The sequence below is a fragment of the Somniosus microcephalus genome, chromosome 3 (assembly GCF_052327205.1).
Source record: "Somniosus microcephalus isolate GS21.2 chromosome 3, FLI_Smic_1.0, whole genome shotgun sequence".
In the NCBI taxonomy this organism is placed as follows: domain Eukaryota; kingdom Metazoa; phylum Chordata; class Chondrichthyes; order Squaliformes; family Somniosidae; genus Somniosus; species Somniosus microcephalus.
Window position 1 is genome coordinate 225,033,429 of NC_140989.1, and position 27,699 is coordinate 225,061,127.

At 47.4% G+C, this 27,699-nt stretch overlaps 1 protein-coding gene across 1 annotated transcript in view; it reads right to left on the reverse strand.

Moving 5' to 3' along the window:
• The window catches only part of fam20b (FAM20B glycosaminoglycan xylosylkinase), a 324,352-nt gene that overhangs the window by 20,503 nt on the left and 276,150 nt on the right, over positions 1-27,699 (reverse strand). Inside the window, exons 5-6 of the mRNA XM_085982204.1 lie at positions 24,817-24,926; positions 14,982-15,153 (exon numbers count right to left, since the gene is read on the reverse strand). Coding sequence (XP_085838330.1) covers positions 14,982-15,153; positions 24,817-24,926 — 282 coding nt within the window. The remainder of the gene's footprint in view (positions 1-14,981; positions 15,154-24,816; positions 24,927-27,699) is intronic.

Below are 27,699 nucleotides of genomic sequence, written 5' to 3' on the forward strand. Positions count from 1 at the left end.
ACACGTTTTGCTTCTGTTTCTCAGTTCAGTCACATACTGATCAATAGTCTCTCCCGTTTTCTGTACACATGTGAAAAATCTGTGCCTCTCAAACATCACGTTACGTTTAGGTATGCAGTAGGCCTCAAACTGTTCCATTATTTTATCCAACTTCATTTTGTCTCCATCAGCAGCGAATGTGAAGTTATTATACACCTCCAGCGCTTCATCACCCACGACATGTAAGAACACTGACGCTTTCATTTTATCACCTTTCTCGTCAGCTCCGATTGCCGCTAAATACAACTCCAAAAGTTGTTTGAACCTCCTCCAATTTTCAGCCACATTACCTGTCAACTGAAGCTTCGCCGGTGGATGTAAACCTTCCATTTTTTCACTTCGTTAGCTATTCTTCAAAGGTAAGTAACGATGTTCTCTTTTGGCTTGCTAATATGTGGAGAGCTGATTTAACTTCAGATTTTTCCTCTTCATCTCTTTCAATCACTTCTGACACCATGTATTGATTTCTATTTGGGTTCAATGACGACACATTCATGAAAGAGAATGTCTTTTTATCTAAAGTCTGTTCAACTCAGTTAACAGCATTACAGGAGACACCATCTTAGAGATCCATCTAAAATGAAACTAAAACTAAACTCCCTCTCTCACATGCCCTCTGCTGGTAAGGCATAAATAATCAAACAGGCAAATATGCTGGTAAGGCATCATAATCAAACAGGCAAATACCATCACTATTTGCTGATATCATTACATTAGTCTTATTTAAATTTCTTTTAAAATAATGGAATTGATTATCAGGAGGACACTTGAAGATTAATCTGTACAATAGCAACCTAGTAAATAGCAGAAAACACATTCAGAAGGGAACGTTCCTGCCTGACTAATCTCCTTGATTTCTTCAAAGTAACAACCCAAGTGGACTATGATAAACCCTACGACGTGGTGTACCTGGACTTTGAAAGGCATTTGACAAAGTTCCACACAGAAGGCTACTTAGTTAAACTTAAGGTGTAGGGATTCAAGGCAAACGCTAGGAATGGATAGGAAGTTGGCTGAAGGCTGGAGTACTCGTAAGAGGAGTAATAATGGATGCGGGAGGGGGGAGGGAGGAAAAGTACTGAGTGGGTTGCCTCTGGGTTTCAATGTTGGGTCCACTACGGTTTCTATTTTACATAAATGACTTGAATTCAGAAGCTCAATACAAAGTAGTCAAATTTGCAGATGATATCAAACTAGATGGGGTAGTGGATTCAGAGAAGGCAGGTCAATTACAGAAGGAGTTGGCCTAAATATGTAAATAGGCAAATATGTCTCCACAGATCAGAAGGCTGAACGTCGTGCCTATCAGTTCATGGTAATAGAATAATCGGAAGAGTTTATAAGGGCAATATAACCAAGGTAATAAATGATTGGAAGAGATCAGAAGGGTTATGTACATTTCTGCTGGTTCCACTCTTTCTATCCAGCCGTAGCCAGAGAAACTCCTGCAATGTCTTCTCTTCCCACTCCCACACCATTAATTCTGGAGTCCCACAAGGATCTATCCTTGGTCCCCTCCTACTTCTCAACCACATGCTGCCCCTTGACGGCATCACCCAAACACACGATGATAGGTTCCACATGTACGCTGATGTTATCGAGCTCTCCCTCTCCACCTCAACCCTCCAATGCCTCTATGTTCTCAGACTGTTTGTTCAACATCCAGTCCTGGATGAGTCAAAATTTCCTCCAATTAAACATTGGGAAGACAGAGCCATTGCCTTTGGCCCCCACCTGAAACTCTGTTCCCTAGCCACCTATTCCATCCCCCTCCCTGGCACTGTCTCAGGCTGAACCGGAATGTTCACAACCTCAGCATCCTATTTGATCCTGAGCTGAGCTTCCATCCCCATATCCTCTCCACCTCTGTAATATTGCCCGTCTCCAACCCTGCCTCAGTCTATCAGCTGCTGAAACCCTCCTCCATGCTTTGTTACCTCCAGACTCAACTATCCCAATGCTCTCCTGGTTGGCTTTCTATCTTCCACCCTTGTGAACTTATCCAAAATTCTGCTGCCCGTAACCTAACTCGCACCAAATGCTGTTCGCCCATTACCCCTGTGCTCGCTGATCTACAATTCTCCTGGTCCACCAATGCCTCAAATTTAAAATTCTCATCCTCATGTTCAAATCCATTCGTGACCTCCCCCTTCCCTAACTCTGTAACCTACTGGAACACTATAACCCTCTGAAAACTCTGTGTTCCTCCAACTTTGGCCTTATGTGCATCCTCCACTTCCTTCGCCCCACCAGTCGTGTAGGTTCTAAGTTCTGGAATTCTCTCCCTTAACCTCTTTGCCTCTCCGCCTCTTGCTCCTCCTCTGCTTAAATCCTACCACTTTAACTGTTCTAATGTCCCCTTTGGCCCAGTGTCAATTTTTATCTGATTACGCTCCCATGAAGCACCATGGGATGTTTTACTACATTAAAGGTGCTATATAAATGCAAGTGACATCAAGGCAGCATTTGACCAAGTGTGGCATCAAGGAGCCCTAGTAAAACTGAAGTCAATGGGAATCAGGGGGGAACTCTACACAGGCTTTCTCAACCAGGGTTCCAGGGCCAATCAGTGCAAAGAGAAGGCAGGGGGACCCCCCCCCCCCCGACGCACATCAGCGGCTGGACTGCCAATCACACAGCTGCCAACCACATTGGCCTGCCAATCAGACAGCTGCCAGTGAGGGGCGGTTACCACGCAGCTGCCGCCTCCAGTTAGAGTTGCTGGCACGAATGCGAGTGCGGCCCGAGGGGGTTATTAGACAGTCAAAGAAAGGTAAGTCAGTAAGTACCTCAGCAACCCGAGTGCTTGTCAGCACGCAATCCTGGTCAGTAACAAGTGTAGTGTTAAGTTAAAGAAACATTATTTTACTAATCTGCAGGGCTATTGGCCACACTGGTAAGTCCCCTGGAAGTCCTTTGGAGAGGCCAGGTATTATATCAGGACATGGATCCAACCGGTCTCAGCCTTTGTTGATTGTTTCTGTGGGGACTTGTTTGAGACAGAAATTCCATCTGCCGCAAAAATGGCCCCTGATGTCAGGAATTGCCTCATTCTCAGCTGGTTTATGCAAAGCAGTCAGTCTGCCTGCATTAACCAGCCAAACAAGCCATTAGCCAAAGGGTCCAGGCATGGGTGTTAGCCAAAAATGCAAGCATTACCAGAAAATCAGTTCCCCTTTACAAGGGACCCGATAGGCCCTTTAAAAAAAACTGTTGGGCCAGTGATGTCAATGATTCTGCAGTAGTTACCCCAAATATAACTGCTACATTTTGTTTAGGGCTCAAATGCTTTTGGATCAATGGTTTGATTTGACACCAGTTTTTGGGCCATTCACTTTGATCCCAAATTTTAACACGCAAAGGCTGAAACACTTCGCTTAAGAACATAAGAATTAGGAGCAGGAGTAGGCCATACAGCCCTTTGAGCCTGCTCTGCCATTCAGTAAGATCATGGCTGATCTTCGACCTCAACTCCACTTTCCCGCCCGATCCCCATATTCCTCGATTCTCTTAGAATCCAAAAATCTATCTATCTCGGCCTTGAATATACCCAATGGCTGAGCATCCACAGCCCTTTGGGGTAGAGAATTCCAAAGATTCACAACCCTCTGAGTGAAGAAATTCCTCATCTCAGTACTAAATGGCCGACCACTTATCCTGAGACTATGCCCCCTAGTTCTAGACTCTCCAGCCAGGGGAAACAATCTCTCAGCATCCATCCTGTCAATTGCGCTCAGAATCTTGTATGTTTCAATGAGAAGATCACCTCTCATTCTTCTAAACTCCATCTACTCAATCTCTCCTCGTCGGACAGCCCTCTCACCCCAGGGATCAATCGAGTGAATCTTTGTTGCACCGCCTCTGAGGCAAGTATATCCTTCCTCAGATAAGGAGTCAAAAACTGTGCACAGACTCCAGATGTGGTCTCCCCAAATCCCTGTACAATCGTAGTAAGACTTCCTTACTCTTAAGAGCAGGGATTAATATTGTGGAAAATGTTTGAGAGCAAAACATTAGAAGCAAAATTTGTAAATTAACATCTTTATGTCACCATACTAGTAAACATTTCCAAGTCAGTCTGATTGGTTCTTCTGTCCAGAAAGAAAGATGAATGTTTATTTCTGTTAAATCATAGTTTTTCCTGCCTTTTGTTTTTAATTCGGTAACACAAATTGTGTATGTTTTTTTCTGTACTTGTGAATAAGTGCTGCATTTCTGACATGTTACATGGCGGGTGTGCTGGTTCAAGAAGACAACATTTATTAATGGAAGTGACTGAAGTTGAAAATACCCATTTTTGTTCAATTCTTTTTAATACTGTGAACTAAAGCACTATGGGGGGAGAAATTCAGTATCGCCCCGTTTGGGGTGCGATTATCGGCGGGGCACAAAGTTTAGCACCTGGCACTAATTATCGCCTCCGACTGCAAACTTGGCTTTTATCGCCCCGGAGGTGATTGGAGCGCTAAATCAGGCGCTGCACACCTGTCTTAAGGCGCAAAGGCCGAGGAGCAAGGCGCTAACTCAGAGCGCGGGCGCAGCGCAGGTGATGTCAGTTAGCGATGGAACACAGACACACAGGCGCTGGGCAGTTCTTAAAGGGGAGAGTCGATCTTGCTCTCCAACCGCACCCTGCTCATTGGAGCCTTGAATCTCAGCCTGAAGAGACCTGTGACTACATTTTCCAGCCAAGGACTATGGAGAAGGTGAGAGAACGAGCTCAGCGCTTCAGCGAGTGCGCCTTGGAGGCTCTGGTCGGTGCGGTGGAGCACAGAAGATCTATACTCTACCGAGAGTGGCAGGAGACCATTGCTGTGCGACTACAGAAGTGTGTGGAGGGAGGTGGCTCAGCACGCCTCCTCCAGGAGCATGGTGCCCAGGACCCAAACTCAATGTCGCAAAAAGCTCAACGACCTCACTCGGGTCGTCAGGGTGAGTGGCTTTTTTTCCAATACCTCTTCATCCCTCTATCTCAACCTCACTCTATGGCCAGAGAGTCTTAAAACCACAATGCCCAACACTCATCCAACAGCTATGGCCCTCTCATGAAACACACACTCCACACTTTGCATACACTAAGGGCTATTCAACTATGGGAGGCACATCAGGCAACACCATGGCTGCATACATTAAGGGCTATTCAATTATGGGAGGCACATCAGGCAAGACCATGGCTGTATATTTACTCAGACGCCGTCCTTTTTCTTGCAGGCCAAGCTATCTCATAATAGGAGACAGCAGCAACGGACAGGTGGAGGGCGGCCTTAGCTGCAACCCCTCAGCAATCTTGAGGCGCGCGTCCACAGGATTGTGGCAAGCCAAGTGATCGGTCCCGTCGCCCCTGGAGAGGCCGACCCCGTTCGGGACAGCAATGGAAAGGTCATCAGCTTTCTCTCCTCTCTCATTCTACTTGTCCCTCACAACACCAGCCTTTGACACTTTCAATCCAACTTACTAAATCGTTGCACTCCTTCCTCCCTTACTGCCCCCCTGTCCTCACGCTAAAGCCACTCTTGTACCTCCCTGCTTTCAGATGGTGATTCACCAGCTGAGGAGACGGGCCCTGAAGCTGCCAGTGGGAGTGAAGCTGAAGGCGAGGAGGAAGAGGAAGCCGGAGCATCAGCACCACCCTCTCCCGAGTAAGCCCATGCCCACACTGGGAACACGTCTTCCCTGGAGGGGAGAAGGGTCTGATGAGGGTGAAGCTCCAGGACCCAGTGGGCTGCAGCAATGTGATGTGGCTAGGGAAGCTCGGGGGCCTTCTCCCCGGAGGGAGTTTAGGCCAGCGAGTCCTGCTGCACTGGACGCAGAGGAGGAGAGGCTCATCGCTGAAATGAACACCCAAGTGGTGGACATGCACACTCAGCTCATGGGTGCAGTGGGAAGGGTGCCCGAAAGCATTGATGCACTGGCAAGGAGTGTGGAGCACTTCACTGTAGCACAGGCGGATGTTACGCTAACGCTTAGTGCTGCAATTCAGTCACTGGCTGCCGTGATCCCATCTCAGACTGCTCTCATGCAGACTCAGATTGAGGCCACGCAAGCACTGACTGCTGCCATTGTCGCTGGTTCAGACACATTTCCCTGGGGCTCTCACCGCGCCGCAGCAGGCCAGCAATCTATGCCGCGCCGTGGGAGTGCGTGTTGGTCGAGCAGGGAGTTGCTGTCCTCTCTCAAGATGACAGCATTCCTGCTGCCACCACTGTCACTTCCCCATTGCACTTGCCACCACCTGTAGCCTAGACTGCTGCCGCCCATGCAGAGTTGGTGTAGTCCTTAGCCGGGCCCTCTAGGCCCAGAGCTGGTCGAGGCCGTCCTTCAAGGGCATCTGTAGTCTCAGGTTCTGACAATCAGCAGCCTTCCACCAGCCTTGCTGCAGCCACTGGGGCCCCATTACGGAGGAGCAGTAGGGTGGGAAGGGGGGAAAGTGCACAAGGGAAGGAGATCACCCTCGAATGGCAAAAAGTAGGAGGTGTGACGAAATGTTGGTCAATTTTTTTATTAAAGGCCGAGGTTCGTGTTCAAACTTTCGTTTAGTGTTTTGGACATTATCTCCAGGTTGTGAGAACCAGTTATGTTAATGAATGATTTTTTTTATTTGTTTCAATTAGTTTGTCATGAAGAAATGACACACACAGAGTTTGTAAAATAAAAAAAGTGTTTGTATTCAAAATGTACAGATTTGGCCTTTGGAATCATTGCTGCCTTGGCCGGCTTTGGGGTTGCGGGTTGGTTTCATTCATGTTGTTCTCCATGCCAGAAGCCATTTCCTCAGTAGGGGTCTAGAAGCGGCTTGTTATCAGGCATTGACGGACGGCCCTTGCAGTTTCAACATTGTGGGCCTCCCTCCCGCCTTGGTGCTGCTGCTGATCATCCTCCTCCTCTGGTGGTGCGCCAAGGCCTGGTGGCATTGGCTGGGTCCTGAGGATTGCCAGGTTATGCAGCATGCAGCACACAACTATGAAGAGGGAGACTCACTCAGGCGAGTACTGCAGGGCTCCTCCTGAGTGGTCCAGACAGCGGAACCGTTGCTTGAGCACACCAATCGTCTGCTCAATGATGTTCCTGGTGGCAAGATGGCTTTCGTTGTACCGCAGCTCAGCAGGGGTGTTGGGGTTACGGAGCGGTGTCATCAGCCAGGTGCAGAGTGGATAACCCTTGTCCCCGAAGAGCCAGCCACTCGGCTGATGTGGTGCCTGGAAAAGTTCTGGCACAGGAGTTTGGCGCAGGATGAAAGCATCGTGGCTGCTGCCAGGATAGCGGGCAATGACAGCAAGTATCACAGACCAACTGGACGTTTAAGGAGTGGAACCCCTTGCGGTTTCGGAAAACTTCCGCATTCTCATGCGGTGCCCGCAATGCCACATGCGTGCAGTCAATGGCCCTGCACCATGGGGAAGCCCGCTATCCTCGCAAAGCCCAATGCGCATTCAGGCTGTTTGGCCCGGGTCATCGGGAAAGAGATGTACTGGCGTCGCCTTTTATAGAGGGCATTTGTGACCTGACGGATACAGCAAAGGACCGCGAACTGGGAGATATTGGCAATGTCCCCAGTAGCTGCTTGAAAGGAGCCGGTGGCATAAAAGTTCAGAGCCACTGTGACCTTCACTGCCACCGACAGAGACGTCCTGGTCCTCAGTAGAGGCTGCAGATCTGGCTGCAGCAGGTGACAGAGCTCAATGACCACCGCCTTGCTGAAGTGCAGCCTGCGCAAATACTGCTTCTCAGACAAATTAATGTAGGAGAATTATTCCCAGAATACCCTGGGAGGGTAAGGTCTCCTGTACAGAGGCCTGTTGGCCCTCCTCCATCTGGGCATGATTGCCACCCTCTCTCTGCATCTCTGTTGCCTCCGATTCTGCAAGTGCAGGACGCCACCCCGAATCAGTGCAGCTCCCATAGTCTCTTGGTAATCGAAGTAATGAAGGTCAAATCCAAAAGTACCTGCAAAGTGATGCTCAGTAGCCAAAACTACTTTACACAGCATTGACGCTATGCAGAAGTCTCTTCTTCTCTCTCTCAGGATCTCTGTCAGAATGAGTGGTACAAAAATGTCTACCACAGAAAAAGCCAGGAAGAGGCCGCCTTTAAATAGCATCCCCCCAGCCCCTCACCAACTGGGAAACATTCCAGTCTCCCTGTCGTTGTTTGCGCCAGGCGGAAAGTAGGGGGGTGCCACTCAATATCCGGTCCGGGGCACCACAAGGGCGTTGCACGCTCGACTGACGTCAACATCTGCGGGCACAGGACATCGGGGCGGAAGTGTTTAGCGCCGCCGCAAAATGTCTGGTCAATTTTGCTAGCAGCGCAGATATCACTGCGCCCGGGCGCTAATTGCTTTGCGCCCCATTAGCGCCCTCTTAAGGCGCTAACGGGAGGCGCAAAATAACCGAATTTTTCCCCCTTTATATTTGTTGGGTGTCTGGTTGCATGGTGATTAATATTCTAATTACTTATGTGGACGTCCAGCACGTCAGTGCCAGAGGAAAGTCGCTGCTCCTGCTGCTTGTGCAGCCACTGGTGAAGTGACATGACGGATGGGCTAATACGTTGAAAACTTTAAAATGAATGCAAATTGCATGAATAGATATGTCTCTTTCAGCTCACCTTGGGCTTTTGGATTGTTTGTCGATGCATAACTGTGTAACTGAGTGATGTTTTCTTTTATATCCCAGTCATTCCTGACAAGTAATTTTTTTTTAATAAGAGTTTGTTACATGTTTGTAAAAGCTTTTAATTAATTCTACCGTAAACAAACTTGCAGAATGGGTATTGTGGTAAACCACTGTCATACCTGTCTGTGTCTATATGTGTATTCCACTAGGTACAGGTCTGGACATGCCTCGGCTGACTCCTCCCACTATTCCAGGTATATAAGTAACTACCTCCCAGTCCCTTAGTATTCTGGACGGGTCGACCACTCGAGACAAGACCTTCATTCTTTAGTTAATAAAAGCCTGATTGTTACTCGCTCAACCTCAGTCTTTTGAGTAATTGATGGCGCATCAATTTTATTAACTAAATTTTTTATAATGGAGAAGATCCTCACACCAGCATGCCTGGACCTGGACAGTCGGGAAGCAGACGCTTCCACCAAGTTTGCTCACTGGCTCACGTGCTTCGAGACATTCCTGACTGCCTCCACTGCGGTCGAAACGGATGCGGACAAACTGTCTGTCCTGTTCTCCAAGGTGAACCACCGAGTGTACTCAGTCATCCGGGACGCGACCTCGTACACAGCCACCCTCCAGCTCCTCAAGACCCAGTACACGCGCCCTGTGAACGAAGTATACGCTAGGCACCTTCTGGGGAGTCGCAAGCAACAACCTGGGGAATCGACTGAGGAATACCTCCAAGCACTGTCCGTGCTTGGCCGGGCCTGTGGGTGTAAGGCGGTAACGCCCACTAACTACACGGAGGAACTGATCCGGGATGCCTTCGTAGCGGGCCACAGGTCCAACTACACCCGACAGCGACTGCTGGAGCAGAGTGACCTCACCCTCGACAAAGCCTCCGACATCGCACTAACGCTGGACGCAGCCTTCCGGGGCATGGATGCCTACTCCTCTGCACCGTGGACGCCGCGGGGAACGACAACCTGGGACACGGTAGGACAGCCCCATAGCACCGTGCCACCCCAGCCACAGCCCAACAACGGCCCAACTGCCGCAGCAGTGTCCCAAAGCCAGACAGCAGTATCCCAAGGCCAGAAATGCTACTTCTGTGGCCAGGCCAAACACCCCAGAGCGCGCTGCCCAGCGAAGAATGCGACCTGCTCGAGCTGCAGGAAAAAGGGACACTACGCCAGCGTCTGCAAGGCCAAAGCCACCCCGAACGCCAGCAGCGCCGCGTGTGGGCCGTGCGAGCCGCCATCTTGGGCCCCCAACAGCGCCGCGTGTGGGCCGCCATCTTGGGCCTCCCCAGCCATGTGCGAACCACCGCAGCAGCAGCCATCTTGGACGACTCCAGCCACATGGGAATCATGGACGCCGCCATCTTGGACACCAGCCGGGACGCAGCAGACTGCCAACCCCACCCCATCTGATACTCGCAGCGACACACCGACCCCTACGCTGGCCTCTGTGACGCTGGACCAAACGAGACTGCACCAGCTAGCTCGGTCCAAAATGGACGTTAAGGTAAACGGCCATGCAATAAACTGCCTTTTTGACTCCGGGAGCACAGAGAGCTTCATCCACCCCGACACGGTGCGGCGTTGCTCTCTCCCAGTCCTGCCTGCGCACCAGCGGATTTCTATGGCCTCCGAGTCCCAGTCAGCGGACATTGGCGGCTACTGCGTGGTGACACTAGTAGTAGACGGGACTGTGTTCAATAATTTTAAACTCCTGGTCCTGCCCGACCTCTGCGCTGCCGTTCTACTGGGGTTGGATTTCCAGTGCCACCTCAAAAGCGTTACGATGGCGTACGGTGGCCCCCTCTCCCCCCACTCACAGTCCGCAGCCAGCAGCCTCCAAATTGCCCGCCGCGCACCAGATGCAACCTCTCCACACTCAGAGTCCCACCCCCCTCACTGTTTGCTAACCTCACCCCCGACTGTAAGCCCATCGCCACAAAGAGCAGGCGATACAGTGCCGGGGACAGGGTTTTCATCAAAACCGAAGTGGAATGGCTCCTGAAGGAGGGGATTATTGAGGGCAGCTCCAGCCCCTGGCGAGCCCAGGTTGTGGTCGTTAAGACCGGCGAGAAACAACGCCTGGTCATCGACTACAGCCAAACAATAAACCGCTACACCCTGCTGGACGCCTACCCACTCCCCCGCATAGCTGACATGGTCAACCAGATCGCGCAGTACCGCGTCTTTTCGACCATTGACCTGAAATCAGCGTACCACCAGCTCCCCATCAGCCCCGAAGACCGCCAGTATACTGCTTTTGAGGCAAACGGCCGCCTCTATCACTTCCTTAGGGTTCCCTTCGGCGTTACCAACGGGGTCTCCGTCTTCCAAAGGGAGATGGACCGGATGGTCGATCAAAACGAGCTGCAGGCCACTTTCCCTTACCTAGATAATGTGACCATCTGCGGCCATGACTTGCAGGACCATGACGCAAACCTCAAGAAATTCCTCCGCACCGCCCAACTCCTGAACCTGACATATAACAAGGAGAAGTGCATATTCCGCACAGACCGCCTCGCCATCCTTGGCTGTGTTGTGGAACACGGGGTCATCGGTCCCGACCCGGACCGGATGTGTCTCCTTATGGAACTCCCACTGCCCCACTGCCTAAAAGCTCTGAAGAGGTGCCTAGGGTTTTTTTCCTACTACGCTCAGTGGGTCCCCTACTATGCAGACAAAGCCCGTCCGCTGATCAAGTCCACCTCTTTTCCCGTGACGGCAGAGGCCCGCTTAGCCTTCCACCGTATCAAGGAAGACATTGCCAAAGCCACCATGCACGCAGTGGACGAATCCATCCCCTTCCAGGTGGAAAGTGATGCGTCCGACTTCGCTCTGGCCGCCACCCTTAATCAGGCGGGGAGACCTGTGGCATTCTTCTCACGAACCCTCCAGGGCCCGGAGACCAGACACTCCGCGGTCGAGAAGGAGGCCCAGGCTATCGTGGAGGCTGTGCGTCATTGGAGGCACTACCTGGCCGGAAAACGATTTACCCTGCTCACTGACCAGCGTTCAGTTGCTTTTATGTTCAACAACAAGCAGAGGGGCAAAATCAAAAATGACAAGATCTTGAGGTGGAGAATCGAACTTTCCACCTACAATTACGAGATCTTGTACCGGCCTGGGAAGCTCAATGAACCCCCAGATGCCCTATCGCGTGGCACCTGCGCCAGCGCGCAGATCGATAGGCTGAGGGCCCTCCACAATGACCTCTGCCACCCGGGAGTCACCAGGTTCTTCCACTTCATCAAGGCCCGCAACCTGCCTTGCTCCATCGAGGAGGTCAGGACCATGACCAAGAACTGCCAAGTCTGCGCTGAGTGCAAACCGCACTTTTATAGACCAGACAGAGCCCATCTGATAAAAGCCACTCGCCCTTTCGAACGCCTGAGCGTCGATTTCAAAGGGCCTCTCCCCTCCTCCGACCGCAATGTGTACTTCCTCAACATTATTGATGAGTACTCCCGGTTCCCGTTCGCTATCCCCTGCCCGGACATGACCAGTGCCACGGTCATTAAATCTCTGAACAGCCTCTTCACCCTGTTCGGTTTCCCCAGCTATATCCATAGCGACCGGGGCTCATCGTTTATGAGCGACGAACTCCGCCAGTACCTGCTCGCTAGGGGTATAGCCACAAGCAGGACCACCAGTTACAACCCCCGGGGGAATGGACAGGTGGAAAGAGAGAATGCAACAGTTTGGAAGGCCGCCCTACTAGCCTTAAAGTCTAGGGGCCTTCCGACCTCCCGCTGGCAGGAGGTGCTCCCCGATGCGCTCCACTCGATTCGGTCACTGCTCTGCACTGCCACCAATGCCACCCCTCACGAGAAAATGTTTGTCTTCCCAAGGAAGTCCACATCGGGGACATCGTTACCGCCATGGCTGACGTCCCCAGGGCCGGTACTACTGAGAAGACACGTGAGGGCCAATAAAACGGACCCCCTGGTCGAGAGGGTCGACCTCCTCCACGCCAACCCCCAGTACGCTTACATTGCGTACCCGGACGGGCGGGAGGACACAGTCTCCATACGAGACCTCACACCCTCGGGGACCGCTGTAACCCACTACCCATTACCACCCCCCCCCACAACCCGATATCCAACCCCAGCAGCCGGCTCGCCTTGGACCGTCACCCACGAGGACTACACTCCAGGGCCCCAGCCTACACGGGACGCGACGCCGGAAGCTCCACCACCCCTGCCGTCGCCACGTCGATCACAGCGGCAGACAAGACCTCCGGAGAGACTCCAATACACGAACTTTTAAATACACTTCACCCCGCCGGACTCATTTTTAAACAAGGGGTGAATGTGGTAAACCACTGTCATACCTGTCTGTGTCTGTATGTGTATTCCACTAGGTACAGGTCTGGACATGCCTCGGCTGACTCCTCCCACTATTCCAGGTATATAAGTGACTACCTCCCAGTCCCTTAGTATTCTGGACGGGTCGACCACTCGAGACAAGACCTTCATTCTTTAGTTAATAAAAGCCTGATTGTTACTCGCTCAACCTCAGTCTTTTGAGTAATTGATGGCGCATCAGGTATATAAATATAGATACGTGTGATGTGGTGCATTTTGGTAGGAGGAATAAGGAGGCTACTTACTCCTTGGAAAGTAAGAGTCTAAATGGAGTAGAGGTGCAAAGGGATCAAGGAGTATAGATTCACAAATCATTAAAAGTAGCAACGCAGGTTAAAAAAGCCATAAAAGTGTAAAGCAAGCACTGTGGTTCATTTCTAGAAGAATGAAATTCAAAAGCAGAGAAGTTATGTTAAACTTGTGTAGACCCTTGTCTGATTGTCTCACAATTTGAGATGGTGGGGTGACAATATGGCATAACCGTATATATGCTTTTAAGTGGTTGTTGTTGCTGCCGTTGTTGTTATAAAAGTTGCCCACGGACAAAAAGATCGTGCTCAAAGGAGTTCGTGGCCTGCAGAGTCCCCCCAAAAATTAGAGGGAACATTAGCGATGATGGCAGATTTGAAAGGGGGCGGGATAGTACCCAAGGAGAGGGAACCATTTACAATTATTAGCTAGCATGGGGGCCAGGAAAGGAAGTTGGGTGACCAGCAGTTTAGTGGGAACAGGGTCGAGAGAACAGGAGGTGGGCCTCACAGACGAGATAAAATTGAAGAGGGCAAGAGGGGAGATAGGGGAGAAACTAGAGAAAAATCTAGAGAAAAATGAGAGTTCAGATCTATGGCTAGAGAACAAGGATTTTGATGGAGGCGAGGTCTGGATTAAGGCGAGATGTTCAAAGCAGGAAAAGGTGCCAGAGGAGTAGGGAGACAAACCAAGGTGATGTTTGTTCATAAGGACTGCACTGCCACCGCAGCGATGTGGGCCGGGCAGGTAATGGGAGGTAGAGTCAGGCAGGGAGGATTCAGTAAGGGGGAAGCTGCCATCACCCGTGAGCCAGGTTTCCCTCAAGGCCATGATGTCAATGCAATCATCCGCAATAAGGTCAAAGATGGCAAGGGCCTTGTTCGCAAGTGAATGGATATTCTGAAGGGAGAAGCAGAGAGGGGAAGTGGCTGTTGACCCGTTGGTAGGGTGAGTGGGACGGGAAGGGGGTTGGCATGATTAGTCCTCAGATAGCGAGCTGGGTGGGAAGGTCAGCGATATATACAGGTTGGACCCCGGTAATCCGGCACCCTTGGGACAAGGCCGGTACCGGACCATTGAAAATTCCGAACCACTGAAGGTTAGGTAAATAACACCTAAAATAACAATATTAGGTACAATATTATGTTTGTTTATATTGCGGGAAACGGTGGCGCCGCCGAGCAGCTGCTCCGCAAACTAAAGACCGCCGGTTTCAATTCGTGTCGGACCACTGAAGGTGCCGGACCGTCGGGTGCCGGATTACCGGGGTTCAACCTATATATATATGCCTGGTTTTCCCTCTAATGTTTCCTCCTTTTCATTCCTTTCATTCTCTCCACGTGGACAAGTGTCTGGCTTTTTCTCAGCATCACCGCGGATGTTTGTTGCAAGATTGATGACTTACAATGTGGAAGGTTGCAGATACAAATCTGTGTTCAATAGTTTTATTGTGCGTCACACCACGTATGAGGAGTTATCTATTTTGGGGGGGGCGTGGGTTGAAGGAGGAGACGGGGCAATTACTGACACAACTTAAGCAGGCAATTTCTTGAATTCCCAATTTTATTTGGGTTTTGCACATCCCTTCCTGTTATTAGAATGTTGGTTAGGATATTGTAAGAACCATGATTCCATCATGAGAAGTAAAAACTGACAGACACCTGTGGACATTAGCAGCTAAATGACTTGGTTCATACCTGGCTAGTTTTCCCTCTCGGTAAGTCCTGCCCCACGGGTGTCTATGTTTTTGTAATGGCCAGATGTCAGGTAGCCATAGTGTGACAGATCCTTCCATTGTATGCCCATCAGCACATGCTGGTTCTGATTCCCTGCAGTAGTAGCATTTTCCATAGAAGCAGCTATTGTTACCTGAAACAGTAAAATAATTCACCAAGACAAATCCAGAAAATCAAGTTTTTTTTAAAGCAGCCCACAGTACCAGTGGAGTTCTTTTACCATTTAAAATGAACAATTGTAGAAGCAACAAGGAGCAAGAATGCAAAAAAAAGCTTCACTCCAGTAGAATATAATTTTCTTCAAATCTGATCAAGGTGAAACAATTAAGAAAAGCCTCTTGGTTTTCAGTGACGGATGCTGAAAACTGGAGGGACTGCATGTGCTATCTCAGTTAGTGGTAGTCATCAACATGTTTGCACCTGACTGGCGAGGCTGTAAAGAGCCGTGCAGTGAAAGACATAAGTTAGGCAAAAACTGTGAGCAAATTACAAAATGTACATCTTGTTACAATTGTGCAATCTCTATGCCACTGCTTCTCGCTTGTAAACGTTTCTGCATGGGTTTCATTGGTCCCAAACCAATCAAAGCATTTTTAAAAATCTGTCTTTATGCTTAGCTGTACTGAAGTGACAAGAGAATAATTGATTTTCTACTACTACAGGCACTATTTTCCTCAGCCTTTGACTATAATTCAACCTCTGCATTCAATTGAAAACTCTGCCCTTGAACACTGGAAAAACCACTGGATTCGGTCATCTTGCTCATTTGATCTTCCTCATTCCCACTATACTCAAAGTTTTGTTTTGGAATAAAATCTCAGTTCCTGATTGTAGCAGAGACTCAAGTTAAAATAACAAAAAGTTTCAACACATACATAAAAATGACCCGTTTCAATGTACATCAGGTCAGAAAGAGCAGAGTATAAACATTTGCACGTGAAGTTAAACTTGAGGAAGAATATAGATAAACTAGTACTCTATAATGTGAAGTTAGATCATTTGTGTAATGACAGTCCTTCTGGCACATCAAGCAAAGGAGCTGCTGATTGCCTCACAGCTGTGCTGTTACTGAGGGGTAGAAGAGGCTGCAACAAAACCAGAATGAGTGGCATCTTGCCAGGATGCAGCTTTGGAGATACTGCTGCAGGCAGTGCTGGAGAAAAGTAGGTCCTCTCTGGAGCAGAGGAGTACCCCCCCTCTGAAGATTCCTTCACGTACAGAGGAATTACAAGCAAGTAATATAAACAGTTGTTGTGGGTTCGATGCAATTGTGCTCCAAATTAGCATAGTCACAGCAAGACAACAGTAGTAGAAAAAAAACCACAAATTATAGCTACCTTGTGTGCAATACCGAGAAATGTGCTGTGCATATTGCATCAGGCCATGGCACGAGTAGGGTGGGGCTTCAAAGTTCCTCAGTAGCTTAGTCGTTAACAAATAATACGGTGCAATGTGTTATACAGCTCAATTTATTAATTTTGGTTTTGTGACGGGTTAAGAATTTAGACTGCAGGCCAATTGTGAGAATCTAATATCCTGATCCAGATAACCAGCCTTGAGCTGGAGGCTAAAACATTATATCAGGATCGACAATAGCTTGTTTTTTTTTACAAGAATTAACTGATTGAATATTATCCACAGTAGCCTGAAAATAGGTTAACATGAATGAGTCTGCAAGGACACCAGTCTCATTTGGAGGGTATATTGAGCATAAAGACCCTGAGAATTCAATGCTTACTTACTGCCCATAGCACGAAAGTGCATCAGGTGAATATTATTGGGCATTGAGCACTGAGCCCCACCATGTCTATGGGATAATAGAGCAGAGAAGCACCTGAAGGCTGAGCACCAGGCATATGCACCACCTCAAAAAATTAGATACTATTTACAAGGCAGTATTTATTGTCCATTCTTTTTGATCTGAAGGCATTAAGAGTCAACCATGTAGTGTGGGATTGGAGTCACATGTAGGTCAGACCAGATAAGACTGTGCCCACTGGCTCCCACAGCTACCTTGATTACACTTCCTCCCACCCCACTTCCTACAAAGGCTATATTCTATTCTCCCAGCTTTTCCATCTCCGTCGCATCTGTTCTGACGATGCCACCTAGCTGTCCTTCTGATATGTCTTCCTTTTTCCTCAAGCGAGGATTGCATTGTGGTTGACAGGGCTCTCGACCATGTCCATCCCATTTCCCGCACTTCTGCTCTCAAACCTTCCCTCCCTCCCAAAACCACAGTAGGGTTCCCCTTGTCCTCAGCTTCCACATTCAACGATCATCCTCCGCCATTTCTGCCAACTCCAGCGTGATGCCACCACCAAACACATCTTCCTCTCCCCTCCCCATCAGCATTCCGAAGGGACTGTTCCCTCCGTGACACCCTGGTCCACTCCTCCATCTCCCCCAACACCCACTCCCCTTCCCATGCAAGTGCAGGAGATGCAACACCTGTCCTTTTACCTCCTCCCCACCCTCTCAGGCCCCAAACCCTCCGTCCAGGTGAAACAGTGATTTACTTGTACTTCTTGCAATTTAGTATACTGTATTCGCTGCTCACGATGCGGTCTCCTCTAATTGGGGAGACCAAATGCAGATTGGGTGATTGCTTTGCGGAACACCTTCATTCAGTCTGTAAGCGTGATCCTAGACTTCCAGAGGCTTGTCATTTTAATTCTCCATCCCACTCCCACTCTGACCTTGGCCTCCTACACTGTTCTAATGATGCTCAACAGAAGCTCAAGGAACACCACCTCATCTTTCGATTAGGCACTTTACAGCCTTCTGGACTGAACACTGAATTCAACAATTTCAGATCATAACCACTGCTTCCATTTTTTTGGACAGCAGCTGCTGGTAATGATCTGCTTTTGTCATTTAAGGCTCCTCCAGACCCATCTTTTATTTCTTTACTTTTCCCATTACCTATCTTTGTGTCATCGGCAAATTTGGATACATGACTTTCTATGCCATCATCCAAGTCATTAATAAATACTGTGAATAGTTGAGGCCCCAACACAGATTCCTGCGGGACACCACAAGTCACCCCCTGCCAATTTGTGTACCTACCCATTATCACTACTGCCTGTCTCCTGCTGCTCAGCCATTTTCCTAAGCAGGTCAACAATTTGCCCTCAATTCCGTGGACTTCTACCTTAGTTAACAGTGTCTTATGAGGGACTTTATCAAATGCCTTTTAGATGTCCATATAAGTAACATCCATAGACATTCCTCTGTCCACTACTTTAGTCACCTCCTCAAAAAATTCAATCAGGTTTGTCAGGCATGACCTACCTTTCACAAATCCATGCTGGCTCTTTCTCATCAACTGAAAATTTGAGGTGTTCAGTCACCCTATCCTTAATTATAGACTCTAGCAATTTCCCGACAACAGATGTTAGGCTAACTGGACTATAATTCTCTGGTTTCCCTCCCTTGCCATTCTTAAATAGCGGAGGACATGTGCAATTTTTTAATCTAAAGGAATGGTTCCTGAATCAAGAGAACTTTGGAAGATTATAGTTAAGGCATCTACAATGTGCTCACCTACTTCCTTTAAAACCCTGGAATGGAAACCATCTGGTCCTGGGGATTTGTCACTCCTTAGTGCCATTATTTTGTTGATTACTATTATTTTACTTAGGTTCATTTTATTGTTGATTACTATTATTTTACTTAGGTTCATTTTATTGAGTCCCTGTCCCTGATTCAATATTAGTTTCTTTGGGATTTCTGCCATGCTATCCTCTTCCTCTACTGTAAATATTGACGCAAAGTAATTATTTAACATGTCCGCCATTTCCTTAAGGGGCCAACTACCCTCTTTTTCCTAATATAATTGTAAAAATTCTGTGTTGAATTTGAAAGACTTGCATTTATATAGTGCCTTTCACGACCTCCGGACATCCCAAAGCACTTTACAGCCAATGAAGTAGTTTTGAAGTGTAGTCAGTGTTGTAATGTAGGAAACATGGCAGCCAATTGCACACAGCAAGCTTCCACAAACAGCAATGTGATAATGACCAGATAATCGGTTTTTGTTATGTTGATTGAGGGATAAATATTGGCCAGGACACCAGGAATAACTCCCCTGCTCTTCTTCGAAATAGTGCCATGGGATCTTTTACGTCCACCTGAGAGAGAAGACGGGGCTTCGGTTTAACGTCTTATCCGAAAGACAGCACCTCCGACAGTGCAGCACTCCCTCAGTACTGCACTGGAGTGTCAGCCTAGATTTTCGTGCTCAAGTCTCTAGAGTGGGACTTGAACCCACAAACTCTGACTCAGACGAGAGTACAGGTTGAGCGTCCCAAATCTGGAGTTCCGGAATCAGGAATGTTCCAGAATCCGGAATGATTGGTGGCAGGGGTCCGGAATCCATAAAATGTTCCGGAATCTGGACACCCTGAGGGAGGCTTACCAAAAACGCAACCTGGGCCCAGGCATTTCCGGACTTGGCATGTGTTTCTGATGTCCGAAGTCTGGAAATATCACAACCTGGGCTTGGGCGTTTCCAGACTTCGGACATCAGAAACACGTTCCGAAGTCCGGAAAAACCCGAAAACCGGCTTGGCCTCGGTCCCACGGTTGCCGGATTTGGGACGCTCAACCTGTACTACCAACTGAGCCACAGCTGATGCAATTTCTTTTCATACTCCCTTTTTGCAGTGCTTATTGTCTGTTTTGTGACCCTTTGCTATTCTTTGTATCTTTCCCATTCGCCAGGATCTGTGCTATTTTTTGTATTCTTGTCTGCTTTTTCTTGTAGTTTTTAGCTGTCCCTTACCTCTTTAGTCGTCCATGGCTGGTTTTTTTGGCAAGTAGAGTTTTTGCCCCTCAGTGGTAAAAACTGGTTCTGTATCACCTTGAATTCGTTTTTGAACATCTCCCACTGATCTTCTGTCATTTTACCCATTAACAGATTTGCTCAGTTTACTTTGGACAGTCTCTGTCTCATCCCGTTGAAGTCGGTGGTACCCAAATCTAGAGTCTTAGTAGCTGTTTCGTGTTTCTCCCTTTCAAATGCTACCTTGAACTCGATCATGTTATGATCGCTATTGGATAAATGTTCATGCACAGTTAGGTTGTTAACTAAATCTGGCTCATTACTAAATCTGATATGGCATGTCCCCTTGTTGCCTCTAGGATATACTGTTGTAGAAAACTATCCCAGACACACTCAAGAAAGTCACCATCTTTCTGACAGGTGCTAGTCTGCTTATCCCAATCTATATGAAAGTTAAAATCACCCATTAAAACACTCTGCCTTTGCTACATGCTTGTCTAATCTCTGCATTTATACAATCTAGCACTTCACAGCTGCTACCAGGGGGCCTATACACAACTCCCACTACAGTCTTAAATCCTTTCCTTTTGCTTAATTCTACCCATAAAGTCTGCTTACCTCTCGTTATATCCTCTCTTATCATTGAAGTGATTTCATCTTTCATCACTAAGGCTACTCCTCCCCCTCTACCATTTTCCCCATCTTTCCTATAGACCTTATAACCTGGTATATTTAGTTACCAGTCCTGACCGTCTTGCAGTCATGTCTCAGTAACAGCTACCATGTCATACCCTCCAATTTGAATTTGCGCCTCAGTTAATTCAATTTATTCCTTAAGCTTCATGCGTTTGTATAAAAAACGCTTATTTGGGCCACACACCCTCGCCTGCCTTCAGCTCTAATGTTTTACTCACTTGTTTCTTATTTCTCTCTCCTGGTTTAATCACTTTACGTCTTTTAGTTTTCCCTTTACATGTAGTGCCTAAAGCACAATTTCTGACTGTTACTCTACTCTCTTCCCTTTCGTTTGTTTTTGAACTACTATTTATACTAGAATTTCCACCTGAGCCCTTCCCCGCCATAGTTTAAAGTCCTTGTGACTGCTCTATTTATCCTTTCCGCTAGGACCCTGGTCCCAGACCGGTTCAGGTGGATCCTGTCCCAATGGTACACTTTCTTCCTGTCCCAATACTGGTGCCAGTGTTCCATGAAATGGAACCCCTCTTTCCCATACCACTCCTTTAGCTATGTGTTCGCTTCCCGAATCAGCTTATCCCAATGCCAATTTGCATGTGGCTCAGGTAATAATCCAGAGATTATAACCCTTGAGATCCTGTTCTTTAATTTAGCTCCTGGTTCCTGGTACTTCCCAAACAGGACCTCATGCCTACTCTTCCCTATGTTGTTGGTACCAACATGGGTCACAACTACTGGATCCTTCCCCTCCCTCTCCAATATCCTTTCAAGCCGGTTCATGATGTCCCTCACCCTGGCACCAGGTAGGTAACATACTCTTGATCTTGCTTACAAAGTATGATATTTGTCCCTTGAAGGGACAGATAGCATCCTTTATTAACCAAAGGAACTGTAATTAAACACTACCTAACTATGAACTATGGTATCCCACTGGCCATCATTCTCTATCATCTCGTTCTGAAGGAGGAAGATTAGAGGAAGCAGCTGTCAGATCTACATATCCACAATAACTACAACCTGATTGTCCTTTTACAACCTCACCCTGCAATGGGCCACTGCCATGGAACGGGCAAAATCATCGGCAGAAGAGGACCCCAGCTGTCAGCCACTTTTATGTGATTTTGTGAACATGGTACATGCAAGTACCTTGTATTGGCTTTGGGCATAGCATTTGTATCTAGAATTATTTTGGAGACCAGCAAATTTCTTTCTCACATGCTCCCAGGATCTGGTCACAGGTGAGTGGCATTCACTCCGTTACTTCCATACAGGCACTTAAGGAGGGATACCTGGTTTTGCTGCAGCATTTCTACTTCTCAGCAACAGTATACGTGACTAGCCTTTGTGTAATGTGTTGTACACCAGGGAAACTGATATTATGCAAAGGAGCAGATCTTGCATTATGTCACAGGATCAGCTCATAGAGTTCTCGGACTGAAAGTTCTTCTCCAGTATGGAGTTGAAGCAGCTGCTAATTTTGGCCAACACAAACAGCTGATGGACCTGCACTTTTGAAGAGTGCTGCTGGTCAACACTGAAGACACCACAGCAGGAGGTGCAATCCTTCCAGCTGAAGCCAGATCTCACTTGGCTAAGGATATGAACTGGAAGCTAATTATAAACAGCTTTGGAGAGCAGGATCCTCAGTTAATAATTTTTCTAATCTCTAAAAGAACGGGGATGACAGGGTGGCTCATTCACAAAAGTTCATTTGTGTTGCCTTGATGGTGTTCCTGTTCATTGGAATTCCAACTTAAATTAGTAACCAGAACTCAGAGAAGTCAGAATGTAAGGTGTCTGCAGGGAGGATCAAGGTAGGTCAATGTGGTGTGAAGGGTTTCTTTGAAGGGAATTAAATGCTCATAGCTGGCCCTGCTCTCAAACTCTGAACAGGCTTCATAATTCTGGTAAATCTTCCACCCTACCAGCCTCCACATTAAACGGATAATTTGTCACCTCCAGCACAACGCCACCACCAAACACATCTTACCTATGTCTCCCTTTTCAGCATTCCGAAGGGGTCATTACCTCCACTACACCCTGTTGCACTCTTTCCCAAAACCTGCTACCCTTCCCCGCTCCTTCCCATGCAACACCTGCCCTTTCACCTCCTTCCTTCCCACCATCCAGCGCCCCAAACACCCCTTCCGGGTGAAAACAGCGATTTACTTGTATTTCTAACTTAGTATACTGTGTTTGCTGCTCATCTCCTCTACACTGAGACCACCAAACACAGATTGGGTGATCGCTTTGCTGAACACCTCCGTTCAATCCGCAAGTGTGACCCAGAGCTTCCGGTCACTTGCCACTTTGATTCTCCATCCCACTATGACATTGGCTTCCGACATGGTTCCAATGAAGCTCAATGCAAGTTTGAGGAACAGCATCTCCTCTTTCTTCTTGGCATTATACAGCCTTCTGGCCTTAACACTGAATTCAACAACTTCAGATCATAACCAGCAATCCCATTTTCACTTGGACAGCAGGTGCTGGTAATGGAGGATGGCTGCACCAGAGCCACTGGGAGTGGAGGAGATGTGGGCCGGTCCTTGGGGTGGGGATCACCTACGACTGGCGGGGTGGCCCGTACCCGAGGTCTACCTGTTGTTCTTTCACCACATTTTTGGGCCACGGGAATCTTCTCTTTGCCAGATTTTCCATGCTTCCCTCCCCCTCTGCTATAACCATTTATACCTCCACTGCTCCCATTTTTTGTTTCTATACTTGTCTCATTATCAACTCCTTTTACCTTGAACTATCACTTTTGTACTTCACCCTATCACAGGCCTCTTCCCTTTTTATTTTATTTTCCTGACCCCTTTTCCCTGGCTCTGTACTTACTGAAAAGCAGTTCATCTCTAACATTCAGTTCTGATGAAAAGTCATTGACCTGAAACATCAGCTCGGTTTCTCTCTCCACAGATGCTGCCTGACCTGCTGAGTGCTCCCAGCACTTTCTGTTTTTACTTCAGATTTCCAGCATCTGCAGTATTTTTCTTTTTGACATCTTTTTAAAATTCTGGACTATAGAGATTAGTGATAGAAACCCAGTGCATCACAAGCTATTGTGGAATCAGAATGTCACCAAAACGTGGATCTTGTACTGTCCAGTATTCTAACAATTACTTATTTTATATTTGGAATGAGTATTGGATCCGGTAAAAAAAATACAATGGGCAACACCCCACCACCCACTGCCCCCCCCACCCCCACCCCAACCTGTCTCTCAATCCTATAGCTGGTTTGCACCAATATTTTCCATCATTCTCACCTGGCTGCAAAATAAAAGCAACCGCGTAAGAGTTAGCCCTTTAGAGAATAAAGGCAGCCTCCTCCTGTGAAATTGTTCCAAATTAATCAATTCTCAAAAGAGTTACGTGGTTTTCTGAAAAGGAACCAGAGTGTGCCTCATTCCAATGTTCTAGGTCCTTATGCACCTCTAGTAGTGGGCTTGGATACAGAACAGGTTACCCCAGACATGATTTTCAGTACATGTAGAAAAACCCACATCCAATGGGGTTCAACACGTACTTAGCCTTTTATACCCGGATTATCTTCTGAAACACCAGCTACAGTAACATCTGGTGGATGTTAAAAATGGATGAAAACAACTACACAGACTTAGCCGAGCTCATTTCTTTATACACTATGCAAGATTTCACAATGAGATGGAGGAGCATATGGACATTGAATTACACTATGTCCCTAATGGCTCTTTCATAAGCCCTCATTCGTGATGATTTATTACCATGTTTGCTAGATTAATTTTACATTATATTATGCCTCAACCGTGATTCGATTCTAAAAGAAAGGCTGCCAGTTGGTTGATTTAGCAGGATAAAAGATTTAGGGGCAAGTTTAAAAGCTAACTCCTCATAATCTTTACTATTTGCTGAAGGAGTCAGGCATGGATGGCATTTCTTGGCCTCAAAATAGACTCTCAACTTTCACAACCTAACATTCAGAGCAGATTCAAAACAAAACTTGAATAGGAAAACTTTGGTCCCCACCACCGCCCCCCCGCCCTGCTATCAGAGCGGTTCAGTCCAATTTGTATGCTACAACGTAAAAAAAAGTCCTTCCTGTATATATCTTTATTCGTTTCTGGGATATGGGCATCGCTGACAGGGCCGGCATGTATTGCCCAACCCTAATTGCCCTCGAGAAAGTGGTGGTGAGCTGCCTTCTTGAACCGCTGCAGTCCTTGTTGTGAAGGTCCTCCAATAGTGAAGGCATGAAATATGTAGGTTATTGTGGAAGAAACAGCAGTAATTATCTGAGATTTATACTACATGCTCAAAATGGGGCACATACCTAGTGTGAGGAAGGTGCTCAGAAGCTGCTCAGAGGCAACTGGTTTTATCTCGGTATGTAAGTTCACATATCTCCCGACAACCACTGGAGCACGGCGCAATCCCAAAATCCTGGGTGAAAGAATACAGACAAGTAAGGTTATCTTCAGTGCAGAATCATTTTTTTCCCCATACAAAACTAAACCATTAAAAGGATTCAACTTGGCATCTTAAATTCCTAACACGGCTGTAATGAGGGATCAGTCAACAAAAAACATGCACTAGGTTTGGTGAGCAGATTTAATCAGTCAGTTCTGATCCAACACATGAAGGTTTAGCAATGATGACACAAAAGCCTATTGTGAAATTGCAAGATAATACAGGAGCTAAAATTACAATGCTTTTATAGCGGATTGGTACCGTGGGTCTCCTTGTTGCTGATGCAGCTCCAGTGCTAGTTTATGCATTTTCTGAACTTAGCAAATTTAAGAGAGAGATAGCTACGTCTACTAGGCAGAATCACATCACCTTACTGTTAAAACGTATTCAACTCATGTAATGAATACAACAGGCTAATACACATTACCGCAGTTGAGCACATTAAATGTATCTGTATGGTAACTTCTCTTGGACCAACTTAACAGACTAAACACAAGCTTTTGGGGTTTCACAGATTTCTGCCTCAAGTGATCATAGAATGCTTACAGCACAAAAGGAGGCCATTCGGCCTATCGAGCTCATGTCGGCTCTCTGCAAGAGCACTTCAGCTAGTCCCACTGCCCCGCCCTTTCCCCGTAGCCCTGCAAATTTTTTCCTCCAATTCCCTTTTGAAAGCCACAATTGAATCTGCCTCCACCACCCTTTCAGGCAGTGAATTCCAGATCATAACCACTCGCTGCGTGAAAAAGTTTTTCCTCATGTTGCCTTTGGTTCTTCTGCCAATCACCTTAAATCTGTGTCCTCTGGTTCTCGACCCTTTTGCCAATGGGAACAGTTTCTCTCTATCTACTCTGTCCAGACCCCTCATGATTTTGAACATCTCTATCAAATCTCCTCTCAACCTTCTCTGCTCAAAGGAGAACTACCCCAGCTTCTACAGTCTATCCACATAACTGGAGTCCCTCATCCCTGGCTCCATTCTGGTAAATTTTTTCTACACCCTAAGGCCTTCGCATCCTTCCTAAAGTGCAGTGCCCAGAATTGCTGTTATACTCTATGCGTCTATTTATGAAGCCCAGGATCCCGTATGCTTTTTTAACTGCTTTCTCAACCTGCCCTGCCACCTTCAATGATTTGTGCACAAATACCCCCAGGTCTCTCTGTTCATGCACCCTCTTTATGATTGTATCCTTCAGTTTATATTGCCTCTCCTCGTTATTCCTACCAAAATGTATCACTTCGCACTTTTCTGCATTAAATTTCATCTGTCCATTCCACCAGTCTGTATGTCTTCTTTAGAAACATAGAAGATAGGAGGAGTAGGCCATTCGGCCCCTCGAGCCTGCTCCGCCATTCAATGAGATCATGGCTGATCATCCAAATTCAGTACCCTGTTCCTGCCTTCTCTCCATATCCCTTGATCCCTTTAGCCTTAAGAAATATATCCAACTCCTTCTTGAATATATTTAATGAATTGGCCTCTACTGCCTTCTTTGGCAGAGAATTCCACAGGTTCACCACTCTCTGGGTGAAGAAATTCCTCCTCATCTCAGTCCTAAATGGCTTACCCCTTATCCTTAGACTGTGACCCCTGGTTCTGGACTCCCCAACCATCGGGAACATCCTTCCTGCATCTAGTCTGTCCAGTCCTGTTAGAATTTTATAAGTTTCGATGAGATCCCCTCTCATTCTTCTAAACTCCAGCAAGTACAAGCCCAATCGACCCAATCTTTCCTCATACGTCATTCCTGCCATCCCAGGTATCAGCCTGGTGAATCTTCGCTGCACTCCATCCATGGCAAGAACATCCTTCCTCAGATAAGGCGGCCAAAACTGCACACAATACTTAAGATGTGGCCTCACCAAGGTCCTGTACAACTGCAGCAAGACATCCTTGTTCCTGTACTCAAACCCTCTCGCTACGAAGGCCAACATACCATTTGCCTTCTTAACCGCCTGCTGCACCTGCATGCTTACTTTCAGCGACTGGTGCACAAGGACACGCAGGTCTCGTCGCACTTCCCCTTCTCCCAATCTATTGCCATTTAGATAATAATCTGCCTTCCTGTTTTTGACACCAAAGTGGATAACCTCGCATTTATCCACGTTATATTGCATCTGGCATGCTCCTGCCCAATCACCCAACCTGTCCAAATCATACTGGAGTTTCTCGGCATCCTCCTCACAGCACACACGCCCACCCAGCTTTGTGTCATCTGCAAACTTGGAGATATTACATCTAGTTCCCTCGTCCTGATCATCATTAATATATATTGTGAATAGCTGGGGTCCAAGGACCGATCCCTGCGGTACCCCACTAGTCACTGCCTGCCACTCAGAAAAAGAGCCGTTTATTCCAACTCTTTGCTTTCTGTCTGCCAACCAGTTCTCCATCCAAGTCAATACCTTGCCCCCAATCCCATGTGCCTTAATTTTACACGCTAATCTCTTATGCGGGACCTTATCAAAAGCCTTTTGAAAATCTAAATACACCACATCCACTGGTTCTCCCTTATCTATTTTACCAGTTACATCCTCAAAAAATTCCAGTAGATTAGTCAAGCACGATTTACCTTTTGTAAAGCCATGTTGACTTTGTCCGATCCAAGTGCTCTGCTATTACATCCTTTATAATGGAGTCTAGCATTTTCCCCACTACCGATGTCAGGCTTACCGGTCTATAATTCCCCATTTTCTCTCTACCACCCTTTTTGAACAGTGGGGTAACATTAGCTACCCGCCAATC